Source organism: Malurus melanocephalus, unplaced genomic scaffold, assembly GCF_030028575.1.
Source record: "Malurus melanocephalus ecotype Western Australia unplaced genomic scaffold, MMel_1.1 scaffold_93, whole genome shotgun sequence".
Lineage (NCBI taxonomy): Eukaryota > Metazoa > Chordata > Aves > Passeriformes > Maluridae > Malurus > Malurus melanocephalus.
This window is the reverse complement of record NW_026623325.1, coordinates 867180-885625: the sequence shown is the minus strand read 5'-3', so window position 1 is coordinate 885625 and position 18446 is coordinate 867180. Positions and strand designations below refer to the sequence as shown.

The 18446-nt window shown below is 36.7% G+C and overlaps 1 protein-coding gene across 1 annotated transcript in view; it reads right to left on the bottom strand.

Annotated features, from left to right (window-relative positions):
* Nucleotides 1–18446, bottom strand: part of RNF17 (ring finger protein 17) — a 37623-nt gene that overhangs the window by 1184 nt on the left and 17993 nt on the right. The window contains exons 17-33 of the mRNA XM_057368470.1: nt 18064–18217; nt 17258–17373; nt 16219–16339; nt 15382–15499; nt 12077–12298; nt 11009–11159; nt 9848–9966; nt 9139–9229; nt 8193–8308; nt 7566–7873; nt 6888–7051; nt 5987–6106; nt 5497–5577; nt 4730–4855; nt 2589–2693; nt 1873–2023; nt 799–934 (exon numbers count right to left, since the gene is read on the bottom strand). Coding sequence (XP_057224453.1) covers nt 799–934; nt 1873–2023; nt 2589–2693; nt 4730–4855; nt 5497–5577; nt 5987–6106; nt 6888–7051; nt 7566–7873; nt 8193–8308; nt 9139–9229; nt 9848–9966; nt 11009–11159; nt 12077–12298; nt 15382–15499; nt 16219–16339; nt 17258–17373; nt 18064–18217 — 2399 coding nt within the window. The remainder of the gene's footprint in view (nt 1–798; nt 935–1872; nt 2024–2588; nt 2694–4729; nt 4856–5496; nt 5578–5986; nt 6107–6887; nt 7052–7565; nt 7874–8192; nt 8309–9138; nt 9230–9847; nt 9967–11008; nt 11160–12076; nt 12299–15381; nt 15500–16218; nt 16340–17257; nt 17374–18063; nt 18218–18446) is intronic.

Sequence of the window (18446 nt, the reverse complement as noted above, 5' to 3'; positions counted from 1 at the left end):
GTTCAATCCTCATTTCTGCATCATCTTCAGCAAGGAAGATGCTTGAGAGCAAGTATCTTGAGAATAAGCTTGAGAGCAAGTAATTGTGATTAAGCACAATTATGTATGAATACATATATTATGTACTATGTACAAAGGTTCTATATACACATGTAGATATATAGATAGGACATAGTACCAGTATATGTATGAGAAATTAGGGAACCCTAAAAGCCTGGGATGTTTGAGACACTGCTGACATCTGTGTCAGCACAGAACCAGTTATTATAATGTCTCGGCACTGCACAGATCAGGAATTTGAACTTCCATTTTCCACACAAGCAGAGCAGAGTGTGTCCCACTCAGATATTCCCTGATCCCTTAGTTTATGCCCCAGCTGTCTTCTGTGCAGACTGCAGTCACACAGGATTGGGATTTGTTTGTATACCCTCCAGGTGGAGGGCTCAATCCTCATTTTGAGTAAGGCTCCCAGGTGCAGAAGCAGATTAACCTGAGCCTACTCACAGGTTAAGTAACTGGAGATAATGGATCTGATATTATAATAATGGGCTTCTCAGAACAACCCGAAACAGAGAAGCAGGTGCACAACCCCATACCCTGCAGCCAAATTATTTAACCAGCCAATCCACCTTCTCTCTAACTGAAACCTAAAGGTAAATTATAATATATATGTAGTTCTACAAAAATAAATAATAATGATGTAAAAATACATAGATGTATTTATAAATACATATTTTATGATCTGAGTGCATACATACACAGAGACATTTTACATGCATTTTTTTCTTATTTATTTACCTGCTTGTTGGGGCAACTAAGTAAGTACCATAGTCAACAAACTGAACCAGAATCTTAACAGGGACAAGCTGTGTAATAGAGAGGACCTTTGCTCTATACCATAAACCATCCACATACTCTGCAAGGCAAGGAAGTTCTGTAAAAGAAAGAAAGAAAAAGAACACCATGTAACACCCCAGAATAYTCAGTGCTGAATTTGAAAATACTGAATATGAAAATTCACTTATACTGAATTTGAAAATTCACTTTATTTGGTAAAGAAAAGAAAACAATCTTGGTCACAAAGTCATAGTACAATATTGTTCCGTGCATCCTTCTGCTCTCTCTGAACTCCAATCCAATCACTAGTATGCAATTTAAGTCAAGTTTCTCTAAGTCACACAGCAATGATGAGAAGTAACAGCAAATTGCTTGGTGAAAAGACTGATCCAAACAGTTTGTTAAAACTTTTCAACTCTGACTCATTTGCACAATCCAGTTACTAAACAGATTGATCTCCAAGAGAACAGACACAAGTCTGAGACGACAGGAGGCAGATGCTGCCTAAAACCTCACAGAGAGTTTTATTAGTAGGTAGAATCAAGTACGAACGAGAACGGTTTTCTTCACTAATTTYAGACAGCCATACTTTGTGTTAGCTGAGGACATTAAAAGGGTGCTCTTTAGCGGCTCACACAACTTCTAAACCTTTATAACATGATTTTCTGTACATAACTTCTGTCTTTTGAATATTTAGTAAGATTTTCACAGTTACAGCTTCAGTGACAGGTGCCTTTAGAGAGAAGTTTTATTACTACCAAATGCAATCTAAAGTCAGGTCATAACTAACAGATCATCAGGAGTTTGAGTTTGGTGCGTAATTTTCCAGTGAAGCAGAATGACACAAAAGCCTCAATTTAATGAGTAAAAATGTATTACACTGTATCATGTAATTATAATGTGATGTTACTCCTTACTCTTCAAAACTTTTGTTTAAAGATACATGGAAATAGAAATAACCAGATTCTTCAAAAGGAAATTCAGGCTTTCAGAACATCCACATAAAACAACAGGAAAAATAAACACACAAYGTACCTTTTTTGAAGTTTGTTAGATGAGGAAGAGTCTTTACAATTTTATTGCACCACTTCAGGGCTTTATCAAGGCTCTCTGAGTCACAGCTGGCAGCTCTCCCTGTGTGAGATCTCTTTCTAAGGCTCCCAGAAGAATCAAGACAAATATAAACCTATTTAAAGAAGGGGCTCTGATGTTACTATTTTTGCAGTTAATTTAGAAACTAGGAATTCCAACTGTGATCAACCATTATAAAAAAATTCTTTGACGCCATCTTTGAAAGGTTCAGTACCTCCTTGCTCACCTTTCTTCTCTATTTTAATCATTCAATATTCAAAGTCACATCAGAATCTTTCATATGATCAAGGCACATTACATTCTGCCTTTTGTTTGGGAGACTACCAGAACTCCAGGAAATTCTAAGGCCTTACACAGAATTTGCTGTTGTTCTGCCGCATTAAAATCCAATGACCTATTTTCTTATTAAAAAAGCTAAGCACCAGACTGCAGTATTATAATTCTTTAAAATATTTTTTCTGGAGAAATGATTAGTGTTTCACTGTCCCCACCTAGGAGGTCATTTCAACTAAGAGTTCATTCAGAACTGCCCTGCACAACCACTCCCACCAATAGCTCAGGACCATTTTGTAACCTCTAATGCTCTAAGATTATGAGCTGTGATTTCCTTTTCACCAGCTCAACAGGACTGCAGCACATGAGATGTTGACAAGACGTACCTCCTTAGGGGACACCACGTGGCTAACTGTGACAGCAAAGGTTTCTCCTGGAAGAGGCAGTGGCTGCAACAGGTACGAAGCTGAAAGGTCTCCTTCAAATACCCCCTAGACCAAGACAGACTTCAGTTGAGCATCATACTGAGTAACAACATAGAAACTAACTTTGGTATGACTTCTGGTTCAAAGGCGTTAGCTAAGAATGTGTTTAGTAACAATAAGCAGTGTGTCCTTGATGAAAAAAAAAACCCAGATGCTGTGAAGTACAGATACAGGTCTTCTCAGCAGCACAGCATTCTCCAGTGCACCTTCTTTTAGAACCATGTATTTTACAGTTTGAACTCTACATACCACTACTGCATTTGGTTCACCACGAAATAAACCCAGGCGTATGAAATCATACTTTTATAAGGATATATAGCACACAGTTCAGAGGTCATGAAGAGAGCTTCTATTATCTCTTGTATTTAAAACATGATGTACAATAAAATGTACAATTTCTTCAAAAGACATTTTTACACATTTCATGAACACATTTCATTATGCCCTGAGCAAAGAAAAAAAGCAGAAGCAACACTTATAACTGGAAAATGAATTAAGAAATTACAACCCTTTCTTCTCCCTGCAGGATCTGACAGAGGATGCAGTAACAAAGACCAGCTCCTAAACTCATCAGTGCAGCTCAAGAGAGTGCATCTCAAAGAGACCGGCACACTGCAGCAACAGGTGCAGTGAGCTCTGAATAGCATCTGCAAGACTCACAAAATAGAACAGAATCCTTACCAGCTTAACTTACCCCAAATCACAGATTTGAAGTGGTGACATAAAATTACAAAACTACAGAATAAAATAATACATAATGGTTACACACCCTGTGTAAAAGTAGCGTACTTCAGCTGATTTGTGAGGATGACTGCTTAGTCTCTCTAGCTAAAACCAGAGCTGATTATGTCTGAACATGTTCAGAGCTGCCTGCTTCCCACTTCTGCTGTTCCTGAGGTTCTGACCCTAGAATCAGCTTGAGTCCTGGATGCTTTGCTTCTTTTCTAGTCTACAACTCAACACTTCTGATGCCCATTCTCTTAAAAATTGTTCTGAGTCATTTATTCTGGGAATGGATCCGCTTAATGTTATTATTCCTTGAGGAAAGTTTCTCAGGCTTTCTGAATGCTTCTTGCATGCAACCTTCTTGCACAGCTTATTTTTGTTTTCCAAATTTAATTTTTGTGTTAAAAGTACAAACCTAATTTCCAGATCCATATGTAGATTCCTGAAAGCTACGTGCATGTGCTGACTTTATGCAAATGCAACAGGAGACTGATTTACAATTAGGTTTTCTATGGTTACTCAGTTGTAATATACACAGAGATTTTTCTAACTSCATCATGAGCCCATTGACAGACAATTTGAGCCTTACAACAGCAGTGACAGCAGCACACTCTGTACTGGAAAGTTATTTTCTGAASCAAAGATGTATATTGCACAGAAAAGTACACTGCCAGGCTTAAACAGAACGAAGAGCAAAATACAAYAACAAAGTCTTAGCAATTTAAATAAACCTGATCCTCAGATTTCAAGGATTAAAATAATTAAATATAGAGAAATTGCTTATGTAGAGGGTTTTTTTCGTGTTAAGACAATTAAGTTAGGTGGAAACTTCAATCCTTCCCTAAAGAACATCAGATAAGTGTTCCAGACTCTTGGAATAAAGAGCCTAGGTAATTCCCCTAGAAATCACTAGGTTTATGCTCAAATACTTGATTTAATTTACTCCATCCTTGGATATATTTTTATGAACAACTAATCCCTTCAAGTGATAAAGATATTATCCCATTCCTACCGTTTTAGATGAACACAAAAACTAACCSGATTTCAAAGAGAAATGCAAAAAACTCTTTTCATTATGCAGTCCACGAACAAACTCTGGCCAATTTGCTATTCCACGGGGTCTTATCAGCACATAATAGCTCCCTGTGTTGTGCTGCAGACCTGTGTGCTCAGTCCTACTGCTGCTTACAGCACAAAACTGTACAGAAATGTGAAAGAAAGGAACAAATCCTTGGAGCTCAGAACAAACAACTGGATAATCTTTCCAATGTTAGAACAGCAACAGCAAAAGGGACACACACACACACACGTCTCACCAGCTTTTGCATGTCCTGGCAATCTTCAGCAATGCAGTATTTCTGGTATGCCATGAAAGACGAGAGTGACATCCCCCCAAAATACAGGCTGATGGACAGCTTGTCCCATGGGTTATGTGGCAACTCCTATTTACACAGAACGAAACGGGATTGTAGTAGTAACACTGAGACAGAATTCTTAGGAATAGTGACCAAGAAATTCAAACCTCTCATGCTGATATGCACGACATTCAAAGACATAAAACTAGGATGCCTACTAATATTTAACACAAATGGGAATATCTCTCTCACTGGAATGGCAACACAAATTGCTCATTCTAACACTGAAATACCATCACATGCTTGCTCAAACTCTTCTCTTATACAATTTATCACTGGACTGTCTGAAACACCTTGTTTTCATACAATACAGATGATTTATTTCCCTATAACTTTAATAAGTATATTTAAGTACATTCCATACTTAATTATATCAGAATTTTATCACTTAGAATTTAGAACAATTTATGCTTTTGATGAGTAGGTTACTTGCCACAATGACAACTCAATATGAACAGTGCGAAAAAACAGCACTAACTCTAAGGGACATATTTAAGGCTTGAAAACTGTAATAAAGGYACAGTCACAGGAGAAATTAGTTTAGTTGTGGTTTTTGTTTTGTCTAAGAAATACATTTACTGCTACACTCCTTCATGTACCATTCTTAATACCAGTTAAAAGGAAAAAAGAGTTAGCTTCTTTCCACATGTATGAATAAGTTAAGTTACCTCAACGTGAATTTCAACTTCTTCATTTTTGAGAAGTTCTTGAAGGTAATCTACTGCATCCTGCTGCCAAAAATTTCCAGTCTATTTGGAGAAAAGCAAAAATCTCACACATTAAGATGCTAACAAGTAACAATATTCTTCCTGTTCTTACGGTAGATGGAAATACATGACTATCATTAAAAAAACCACTTTGTGAGTGTCTACAACCATTTAAATACTATGTGCAATTCGCATTAAAACTTATATGAAACGCAACCTGCAATTTTGAGATCCTGAAAGGTCTTGGAAAGAGATGCTGCTTGACAAATCCAACCAGTACTATAYACACAATAATGTACATGTAGAAAATTATCTGAAGCATAATCCAAAGAATGACAGAATCTAAGATAACACACCAGTACACCAGCAACTCCTCTCAACCTTTCTCTCTAACTAAGCAGTGTACTAATTTGAGTAGCTACCTACTAACACAAAACGTGCCATTACTCACCGGCAGTGTCTTGTACAGCTGACATGGGATGCAAAATGGAGGAATGCCAGTGTAAAATGTAGTTGGATACAGATGACACTGAGGAATGCTCTCTATGTAACCATGATCTATGTACTGTACCTATAAGAAAATGCAAAGCTTTCCTGAAGYAATTCCTGGTTTCCATGTTAAGTTTCATAAGAGAATGTGTTCATTTACAGCATAACTTTTATGGAGGAAAAAAATAATGGTTTGATGGTAAGTAGGTAACATGAYAAAGTGTAAAAAAAGGAAAGGATTAAAAAAGTGGTATGCCAGATTAGAAATTTAGTTTATAAACTTCTCTTGCAAGAATTCCTGCCTTTCGTCGAAAAACCAACACCAACTTTCAATTTTAAGTTAAAAAAAATTGTGAACTAGGATRTTGTCAGATTTTGCAAACCTGCTTTCAAAAATCATGAGTGGACTGTTAATGAGAAGAAGCTCTATACCTGTGCAGCAGAAAGAATTCGTAACAGACAGCCACTACTTTTTGGTTGGGGGTAGGGCAGGGGAGGATGCTAAACCTAACTGTTTTCTAAGTATTCTACATATTGTAAGAACAGTGAAATAAAGCAACTAAAKGGGATTACCTACAGGTGATCAAGGGTAGCTTTTTACTTAAGAAAAGTTATTGTTACTAGGAAAACTACAGGAAAAACTGCAACTGAAAGAGGCAGACAGGTTTGATCTATAATATAAAAGTAAAAATGAGGACAGTAATCAACACKTTTAAGCACAATGAACATCTGCATRGTCAAGTCAGCCAAATGAAAAAAGTGAAATCCATTGTTTTAGAGGACTGGATGATTTGTTTTTTTTCTCAACATACATATACACACATACATACATCCTCCCCACCCTCACACACAATCWAACTTACCTGGAGAGTACTACCTCTGACTTCTACAATTTTAGCTCGATACCACATTGTATCTGAYCCTCTTACAACACAAGCTTCTCCCTTCTTCCAGCAGTAGGGTATCAGGAGGCCAAGGCCTTGGAAGGTATTCTGTATTTCAGCCATCAACTTGTTTAGTGCAGTTTCTTGGGGGAGGGGGGGAAATTAAAAAAAAAAAAAAAATTAAAACAGTCTCTAACATTCATGCAAAGTATTTCAAACACTGAATCGCATCAGACTCGCGTGAAGACATGTATAAACATAAAACATGTGTGCTGCTCCAAAATGTATTTTGTAAAACTGATACAATATGTATGTTTGTGACTGTATCTTCATCACTTTGAAGTAAATTACTTCATTTACTTTATCATTATAAAGTCATTTATCATTACAGTCATCATTATAAAATAAAGCACTTGCTGCTTTATCCATTACAGCCTAGAGAAGACAGGCAAGTTTTTGATTTCTTGGGAGGGTAGAAACACAGGGAAGCTGATTTAAGGACACARCGATTCCCCGCCTCTCATACCAAAAGACACATCACCTCCCAACAGGATTCTTTCAGAACTTGGAATATGTRTAGTAGCACACCTAACTGGTACATTCTGATACCCCAGAGCACTCAGATTCATAAACCTATTTTCTTCTATGCAAACTTACCACATGATTTTGGTATTATATAAATAGTKCCATCGCCTCCAATACAACTCACTAAAGCCTGGAAAATTTTTGTCTCAGGAACAATGGGAGATTTATATACTTCATCCATTTCWGAATGAGGCAGTGACTGATATGCTTTGAGCAATGTTTGTTCACTTTCTGAAATAGTGACGTTTTCCTCTGRAACAGCCTTGTTTCTTGCACATGCAATTTTGGAATTACAACCATCCAGTAGTGTGTTCTCCTGCTCAAAATCCATTTGAAGATGTTCCTTGAAGACTAAGCAAGCCCCATCAGCTTTGTRAGTTCTAGAAGAGTCAATCAAATATCAATATATTGACTGACAAAGAACTTGAAARGTGCAAAACTACAAAATAATACAAATAGAAAACCAAACACACAAAAATGGCAAAGACTTCTAAAAATACTGYCAAGCATCTCATCTACAAACTTAASAGAAATGAAATGTGCAATGGATACAATAAACAATGTCATACTCCAGTATGTTCACTAAAGATGGGGTTTTATTACTACTAAGCTGTAGAACACARTCCAAATTTTTGATTTACCTATTAGTTTGGTCAAATATGAACATCAATGTCTGAGAGAAKATAAAAGTATCCAAACCTTCTATTTCTAAGAGCCAAACCCTGTTCAATGAGGTATTCAGACGTATCTGTAGTTTTTCCTGTTTCATCTTTGCAAAGAATTTTCACAGGCAATGGACAAGGCACATCACTTTCCTGGAAAAAAATGAGATAGCTGGACAAAATAAACATTTCCTGTAAACTACAGGTATATTTGTCATTTTATTGGTACTGAGAGTCAAATCAGACATCACTGAACAACCGTGGCCCACATGAGAAAATTTAATCCATATGACAGTTACCATCATTTTACCAATTCTTCTACACAGGACATTAAAAAACGTTGCAGAATAAAAAACTGCTTTTCCCCCTCAGCTTTTTTTATAGAATCARCTGCCAAACACTTGTTTTCCAGCAGAAGGTTGAAACCCCTGCATAAATAACTTCAGTCATCACTGCCTTTACTTCCACGCACACTGTACAACCCCAGTGGCAGCTGCCAACAGATGCTGAACAAATCAAACCCATCTAATAATCCTGGGTTGTTTTTTTTTTTTTTTTTGACCATGGAAGAAATAAATTACTAGTGATGTTCATGCAGCACTAGATTAATTCTTTCAGTGTGAGGCTTGAAAACTAATATAATAGCTGCTGAAAACATTCTCATCAAGAACCTGAGCATCTTGCTTATCTGTCCATAAAGGCTGTAAGCATCCAGTGATCCCAAAGATGCAGCTACTATTCTTCAGTAACTAAAYATATTGAGGACTAAGTTCCCTCCACACTGGGGAGCCAAATTGCTATAATGCTCCAGTGAGTAACAGAAGTAAAGCARAAAGAAGAAAAAGTACCYTTTTCCCTAGAGCAAACAGTTATCCAAGCAAGTTCTATTTGGGAAGACTATCTTTTTGAAAAACAAAATGTTCAGAAAAAAATCCCGAATTAACAGACAAATTTTATAAATACCACTGTTTTTGATTACAAACCTGTGTGATTATTTTCACTTGTGCTCCAGTTAGGTARTAGGATAAGCATTCACACACTGTTGCTGTCCACTGTGTGCTTCCACCTGTGGGTCTAACATAGAACAAATGGTCATCTCTAGTACAAGAGAAGATGGCATCTCCTAAGTGTAAGCACCAACTCTTCCCTCTACCAAGAATTTGTGGTGTGGGGGTTTTTTATTTAATTTTTTTTTAAACTATCTAAACTGTTACAGAAAAAAAAGACAATATATTATAGTCAACAGTAAAATGAAATAATTATTCATTTCTGGATCTCTATGACAGTAAAATAAAAAAATACAACCCCAAAATGTCAAAATTAGGAGGATCATGAATCCTACAAGTTATGACACCTGTCATAACAGTCTAGATAAAAGACCTTCTGTAMAGTTTCAGGAGATCTGATTTCTCTCAAATTCAGAGCCAAGGAAAAAAAGAATTCAGTGAASTCTGTTTACTACTTTAGAACTCATTCTATAAATATTGTTTATTTCTACAGCAGTTTCTGCTTTACTAATAAGCAGTATAACCCTTAGAAGAAACTTCAAACCTTTGTAAAATAAATCACAGACTATTTCTTTATTCAAAAAGCAAACCACACCCAAATCTTACATAATCAATGCTAACACACTAACAAAGGTACGTCATGATTAGTTTCTCATGCTGCTATTCAGTGTAAGGGAAAAGTTACCTTATTTCTGTCAGTGAACATTCTATTGCTAATGTCCTAATGTTCTTCATGTTTTCCTCAAGTTTTCTTAGACAGCTGACCTCCACTGTTTTTTCAGCTCCMGAATCATAAAGCAGTACCTGTTACAGGCAAGAAACAATGAAACAAAAAACACTCCTCTCTTAGTGTTATCTCTAAGAAACAATTCAAAACATCCCCGATAAGCTTAAAAAATTTTTTTCAAACATTACCAGGATTCTGCAAGTGCCTTTTGCACTGAAGTACCTCATTACACAACACAAGCAGCGACCACAGCATAGCAAGGGGACAAACCACACAAATGCACTCAAAGGGGGTTAAATGATCTCACTGACTTTTTGGTAAACCAAGAAGCAGCTCCCCCCCAGCCCTTGCATTTTATTCTGTTGGGGTTAAATAGCTGTTTGAAGGCTCTTAGATTCAGAAAGCAGATCATGGAAACCTGAAGTATACAAAGTCCCATTTCTGCTTCTTACTCAAACGACCCCTGGGCATAACCTGAGATTGACAGAGAGAACCAATGGTAATCCAGTCCTGGATTTCCTGTATGATCAAAAAGCCATTCTTACTTTTGATACACTAAGTATCTAGTCACAAAATGCTTTTTCTGGTGTTCATTTTCAAATTGGTGCAACAAAACAAATAATTCAAGCAGTACTGTGTGAGGTTCTTGTGGAAAGTGTTGTACCTACATGGTACGATGCATCAGTTTAGGACTCACGCCACAGCATGACTTCATGTGTTCCTGTGGTGTTGCACTCAGTTCAACTGGTTCCATCTTTTAACAAGGATCATTAATTTTGAATTACTGTGACCCTCAGTTTCACACACCTTCTGGCATCTAAAATGAATTGTTAAAACCTGTATCTTGGGAATCTCTGCCATAGTCTGAAGTTTAGTGTAAATAAAGAGAAAGACAACATGATGAGCCTTCCCCAACTCCCATACTTCCCACTAAAGGMACCTGAGCATTGATGAGTCAACTGATTTGCTGCAATGTACAACATGCCTTTAACTCCCAACAAAAGCAAAAGATTGTGTGAGAGAATATTAATATAGACGAAACAAAAATTTGACCTTAATGAATAAATGCTTACAAGTTTAGAAATAGAAGTATGAACCCTGTTGTAGCAAGAGCTTTACCTCTGCACTTGTTTCAGAGACCATCCTGCTTATCTGACCTCTTTGCCACTGCCCCACATCACGTACATAAACAGCACAGTGCATTTTACTCTCCCACTTCACAGACTGTGGCTGGGATTCTTTGTARACGGAAGCCATCTCCTCCTGTAAACTAACATTCAAAAACCATTTTTCCAGTGAAAAAAATTATGCATTAAATAAAGGGCTTATTCAGTCAATCTCTGTTTAGCATACAATAAAATTTTATGGTTTTAACAGATGAACAGCATTGCATCATGGCATGTTAGAAATGCATGAAATGGTTGTTAACAAACACGAGTTACCAAACACATGTATCCTGATTAAAAGTCTGTAAACCTATCATGTTTACTTAGACATTAGAATTAATCTGAGTAATTCTGAATGCTTTGTATGGCACTATTTGAAAGCTTCACTGTTTTCTCCTGACAACTTGAGAGTGTTACTCATTTAGTGTCATGACTAAGTAGATGGAACTCTAGGTAGTTACAGCCAAGAAGATGAAAAGATAAATAACTCGCACTAAACCATGACATTCTTTTCACTGTCTTCAAAGAACAGGCATGACTACTTAGATACATATCAAAGGCAGGCTAACACAAAACATCTAGAAATTATCTTCAAACTTTCTAACAGGGTACTAGAAATCTGCTGAAAAAAATAACTGGTACTACTACTGGTAAATTCTATGACTTGGGATACTGGCATTATTTAGCCAGATTTCTAATGAAGGAATAGGAAGGAAAAAAGAAAAAGCAGAAGGATTTAATCTTTTTGGACACTTGCATCCGTCAGGCCCCAATACTTATTACAATAAAACTGCTTCAAAATAGGAGTGTGATCATGTACTTAAAATTTAGTATGCTAAATATTTAATAAACCCCAACATAGTGCCAAACTTGCTTCTGCTTCTTGCTTTCCTCAACAAAGCAAAGCAAGTCAGCAACCTTCAAGAAGTAAAGTGCCAAATGCAACTGTAATCAGAGTTTGTTCTAACTATACTTCACCACTTTGTAGTAAGAACCTCTTAACTGAAGAAAAGTTTAGTACCTTTTCAGTATACTTTCTGATGACAGCAATTGTACAAAAATTTTACTAGGAGACACAACATGACTAATTCTCCCATGTAATTCTTTGTTACAAAGTGATCTGAAATCTCCTTCATCCACAGGTTCCACGTCTATCGGATTTAAAACTTCTGTGGTTTTAGAACTTTCTTCTAGAGGATCATCCCATATTTCATTGGGCCTTACTTCAGTTCTTTCAGCATACCTGTAAAGACCACAAAGTATTTAGAATAAAAAGTTTAAACAGATTTTAAATGAAATGTAAAAAGCCCAATAATCCTACTTCAATGTGACAGGAATTATTTCACAAGAAATTCAATAGTAACTCAAACAAAAACATTTATAAATGCTACTTCTGAAACACTCATTACAGTATCACCTTTATCCTCCTTCAGAAGGTATCCTTGCACATTGTTCTGTCAGATAGTAGCACTACTGCAATATATGCTGCTAGCAGAAAGCTGRAACTGAATGCTTGTATCTGGCTTAAAGATATCAAATTACTAATATCGTGTTTCTGGAAAGCAATGCTGCCTCTGAGTAAAACCTGCAACACAACTTCCACAATCTGTAAATATTACTTTACGAAATAAAGAGTATTAACATTAGCAGAACTTCACCTTTCTAGCATTCCCTGAGGACACAACTGGTGCTAGCCATTTCCTAAATAGTGTTACATGAAGTATAGTCATGGCAACACCTTGATGAAAACTTGTTTAAATTGTATGGACTAGATAGAATTAAGAGTTGGCTGGTAGGCATTTTGAACCATAACCCAGCTTAGTCCAAGTCTGTATRAACTGTGCCAGTTAAAGATGTAACAAATTGCAGCTTGAAGAAATACCCTTTAATGCAAAAGAATTGGTTTCTTCCAAACATTGCTGAAGGAGACAGCAAGCCTGAATGTAACTGTTGGCTACTTCTAGGAAGAAATTATATTCTGAAGGTTTTCATAGATCTAACTTCCTGTCTTTTTCTTCATGGGAAGAAAACAAAGTGCTCTGTCGGAACTCCTCAGGGTTTTAAGTATTGAATAAYCTACTACATAGGCTACACAATTGTTTATGCAAACCTTCCTGATGCAGGTATCAGAAACTTCTAGCTAAAACAGCTAACTTGTAGARCCAGAGAAGAAATGCACAGGAATTTGCTTACCTTGTGAACAACTAGCCTGAACTATGAAACGGATGGAGAATCTGCCACAGAGAGTTTTCCCAAGTGAAATACATGTTTACACATCTTACAACTCCCTCTCTAGTCTTAACTCTAGTATGGCATCATAACTGCAGATCTGTAAGGAAAAACCTATCAATTTGGAATGGACTTCAGAAYCTAAGATTCCATTCTGGAAATCTGTATGGGATACCTCCTAGGTCAACACAAGAGCAAAGCTAACTGATGTTTGCTTGTCAGCAAGTCAGCTTTAACAGAGAATTGAGCTCTCCTGCTTTTACTGTCTTATACTGGTTTAGGGCTCAACAGCAATAACCATGAGAGGTAATCATATCATAAATATAATTGTAAATAACCTGAAATAGGTTTAAATTATTCACCAATCTTTTCCACTTGTGAAGATGAATGTCTGCAAAAAGGCAGTTCATGAGAAAGGGTGACAAACGAGCTCAGAAGAGCTAGAAAAAAAGCAAGCTAAAACTCCTAARCCTCCAGAAACCACCCCTTTGCCCCTAGTCCCCAGCAGAAACACCATTCCAACCAAAGAAACAGGGTACACCAGGCGTAACGTTGGTAGCTCTGGCCAGAGGCTGCAGGGGTGACCTCTGACAGCAAAGGCCAGAAGCTGCCCCATGGCAAACACWGCTCTGCAACATACCCCCCACAGGACTGAGCCTCTCCTTCCGTGAATTTAACGAAGGGTAAAAAACTTCAGGGAGAAGAGGGAACAGAAGAGATATGATCTTGGTGTTCCCTATGCTAAGAACAGAAGATCAGGAGCAGGCCTCTTGCCCCACAAAATAAGGCCTGTGGATGATCCATGCTAAAGCACAGGAAGAGAACAAGGAAGAAGCAGCATAGGTAAACTGCTGTGCCCTAACCCCAATTCCCTGCACTACTCACTGCCTTCCTCAGTGGACTGAGTATAACTCGAGTACAAGAGGGCATAGAGAGATGTCTGGAATAAACCTGAGCTTGGGAAAGGGGGAGGGTAGGTGCTACACATGTTTGTCTTTTGTATCAATGCCTGATTCAGTAATTAAATATTTATGCAAATTAGTAATAACTAAGCAAAATCGAGTCTGTTTTGCCTGCAAAAGTGCTTGGTGATTTCTGTCTTTATTTAGACCCATAAGTTTTCTTGTTCATGTTTCTTTTATTTTCTCCCCAGGCCAACTGAAGAAGGGGGAGTGACCAAACAACCATAAAATCCACATTAGTCAGGTTATCAGTGTTACCAGAAACTTGTTTGAAAAGAATATWCCCTCTTGATAGAAGGCTGGAAGCAGGCATACAAATACTGATGGAACACAACAAAACACCTTGGTTACAGTGAAAAAACAAACTCAGCCACTCAGACTAAAAGGAAGCYGCTTAATTTTGCAAAAATCTTACTAAAAATTGTGACTGTGACAAGTATAAGAGTGTTACTAAGACYGAGCTACATTTCTGAGTTAACATAGAAAAATCGCTTACATGCTTCTTCTTGAAAAAAGAAAATTCAGGAATTTCCTTCTGGAATGAAAACTTCCCATTTAACGATCTACTTCCATCAGCATTCAAAAATGAAAGAGTTAACTACAAACTTYCATGAATACAGCCAATGGATTATCTTTGTAAAAAGCCAGCAAATTAAATGTGGCAGTGTTATATCAGTATCAGCCGCATCTCCACCATGCTTCCCAACTCTTCTGTTGCTGTTATAGCTGGTTACCCAAGCATTTTCTACTAACAGACTTTCCAAAAAAATTACTTGCTTTAGGTGCAGGTTAAATACACAAATTTATTTTCTTACTATGAGGGAATGTTTGTTTCACAGTAAGCACTTTGGGAATATTTGGCACTTAGGGATACTGCAAGTATGATGCAGACATTTGTTCTCCAATTTTTTCACAACTACAACTTYATTATGCTGGTTAAGATTTAGTTTGAGAATTCAACTATCAAGCTGCAGTTACACTCTAAATTGCACCAGCTGATGAATGTGATTTGAAAATAAATTTATCGCAAATGTGATAAATTACAGCCACCAAAGGTGACGGATCAACACCAGTAGTTTCAATATACAAGTTCAGTATTTCCAGATACTTTAGAAGTTATGTACAATGTATTTACCCAGGTATGTAGGATGCTAGRTCTTCCTCAACTAGCTGGCAGTTAATACTAAACTTTCTCCCATTATCAGCAGAAGCATTGAAGAGTTCAATAGATAAGATGTTATTATCTAAAATTTCTGTGAATGAATAATAAAAACATAATTAGTGCCACACAATAACAGTATGAAGACTATGATTTTGGAGGACTGAAAAATGGTACTAGAAAATTCTGCAAAATTAGATTTCAAATGTACAAAATAATTGATTCTGAACATCAACAATATGGAGAGGCTTAGCTTTGCACATACCTATAAAATAAACTTAAAATACACCAATAATCACAAAATATTTTTGTACAAAAACCTCAAYTGCTACACAATTCCATTTATAAAATGGGCTCCAAACCATCATTCACAAGGGCTGAAAAGTAAGTAGCTACATATGAACAATACATGGTATTGAGTAAAATCCTACTAAGGCATGTATGTATTATTTGATTTTTTTTTTTGCAATATTTTAGAGCAGCAGCAATCACACTCCCAGCTACAAATAAGGTCAGGAAACATAAAAGATAGCTAGTACTAACAAGTCCATCTGAATAACTAGAACTGTATCATGTAACACTAGTGTGGTTTTTAAGAGAAGACATGAACAGAGTTTTTGTTASAAGTTTTATCTGTTATGTCTCCTCCAATTAGAGGATAAAATTTAGATATTCTCACTCCAGGCTACCTTTAGCAGGTACAAACATAAGCGTTTCAAATAAATACTATTTTAAATACCAAAGTGATTGTTTCTGTATCTGAGTCAACTTAATAACAAGTAAATAAAAATTAAAATACCCTTGATAACTTACCAATAACTGAACACAGCATAAGCTTATCCTCAGTCATTTTTTCAAATCTTTCCTTGGCTTCTCTGTTCCACTCATTCGCTCCTTTAAATGGCTCAATGCAAGCCAGYCTGCACCTGATTGCCTGAAGAATAGCTCAAGATTATGCAACTAACATCACATACAGATCAACATCATCTCATTATGACCAAATCACAGGCTTTGCTTTGCAGTCATGCAAGACAGCACCACCTTGGCATTTGGTTCCACATTACCACAACCTGATTTAGTTTAAAATGATCCCTCCCTTCCCAGTATCTGAGTATGAACCTCAGATTCAGAGATGTTCTTGTTGAAATAGAAAGAACTTGGATCTTTGGCCCCCTTTATGCTAAGGCACAGACTCAGTGCAGAGATTAGTAAAGATTATTGCACAGAAGTGATAAAGAAAGCCTACTGGTGCCTACAACTAGTTAAAAAACCCCAATCATCATATGCACTTTCAAAGTTTAGCTTTATTATGATCGGTAACCAAAACTATCAAAAGAACAGCTGAAGAAAAAAGTAATTCAACTTATGTGCATTTTTTTATTTGATAGAAATACTTGGTTATTTTCTTTCCCAGTCAGTTTTCCTCCTTGTCAAAAGGGGGAAACTCCAGTCATTCCTCTAGTCAGGAAAAACACCCAACTAAGTGCTATAAACCAAAATATAATTACCCCCCCGCCTCCAATACTATTAGATAATAATTTAAAAATGAAAGAATGCAAAAACTCATCAGGCTTGCTACGGAGTTAAATTTAAGTGAATTAAATACACAWGTATATACACAACATATATATACCTCCTCTGCAGGTATGTATCCTTCAGGGCAACATCAGATTTAATTTACAACTGAATGATATAAAAAAAAGGAGTTTTCAATGTGCACCCAAAGTATATTGAGATCCATCATAATGGTAGTCAAAAGGATGTTGCCTAACATTTTTATTTATTTCACAGGGTGAACAACCCTCTCTTTCCTCTACTGTCACAGAGATTGAGTGTTAATTCAGTCATTTACCTTTTCTGGAAAGCTCAGAAACTCCTGTTTCACTTGGCGAATGTCTTTATTAGTTAAGTTAGCAACGTTGCCATAGTCAACATATTTTACCCGAACTTCTTGACAGCTTGGCAGCCCTTCACAGAAAACAACCCAAGTCATTGTAACAAAAAAAAAAAAAAAAAAAAGAATTCCAGAGTAAAACCCCCATTCCTGCCATATAATCACTATCAATTAAAAAAATTTAAACCCAATTCAAAATGTGTATTCTTGAGGAGCCAGCTCTTTCAGGCTCCTGAAATGCCAGCACTGGCATTTTGGCCCCCAACACCTCATCACTTTGTAAGACACTGGCACACTGAACACATGTTAAGTAAATATGTAAGCACACAGACATGCTACACTGCCCACATTCAGGCAACACAGAGGTCAGCACAAGCACAGCCCCCCACCCCCTTCACAATGACTATGAAGAATTATGAACCAACACYGGATACACTCACAGGTTGGCTGGAATAGCCAAAGCTGCAGTTCAAACTGTAATAGTAAGAGAAATACTACTTAAAATAATTATGCAATAGCATTGCAATAGTCTCTAGAAAGTGGAATACATGGCATCTCTGTCTAAAAAAACATGTATATACCAGTTTATTAACAGCAAAAGAACATGAATTAGTACTACTGACTTTATCAAGCTACCTGGTAGCACCATAATTCCTAGTAAAAATACTGGCAGTTTGTTACTGTTCATTCCAGTGTGTGACTCTGACCTAGCAGCACATGTGATTTTGCAACTTAGCATTACAACAAAAGAATCAGTACTTCACCTATAATCTGTGCTCTGTACCAATTCCCATCCTCCTGTTTTGCAATGCAGGCTTGGCCTTCAACTGGGCAGAAAATTTCCAAGTTTTTCCCATTCTCATGTTTATAGGTCTCCTGAATTTTCTTTGGAAGAGCTAAAGATTCCACACTCTCTCTCTGAAATAAACATAACAAACCATGCATACACAGCAGATGTTCTTTTTAATGGCATTTTTTCTCTTTAAAGGGATAATTCTTTTCTAGTAACTTACTTTCCAGTCTTCCCTCCTAACTTAAAATATGGTGTTGAATACATGAAGTGAATTAAAGAACCTACCAACTGTTGAATACTGCACTGTTCAATCATCATTCTAAACAGTAAAATACTACATACCCATAAAGGAAT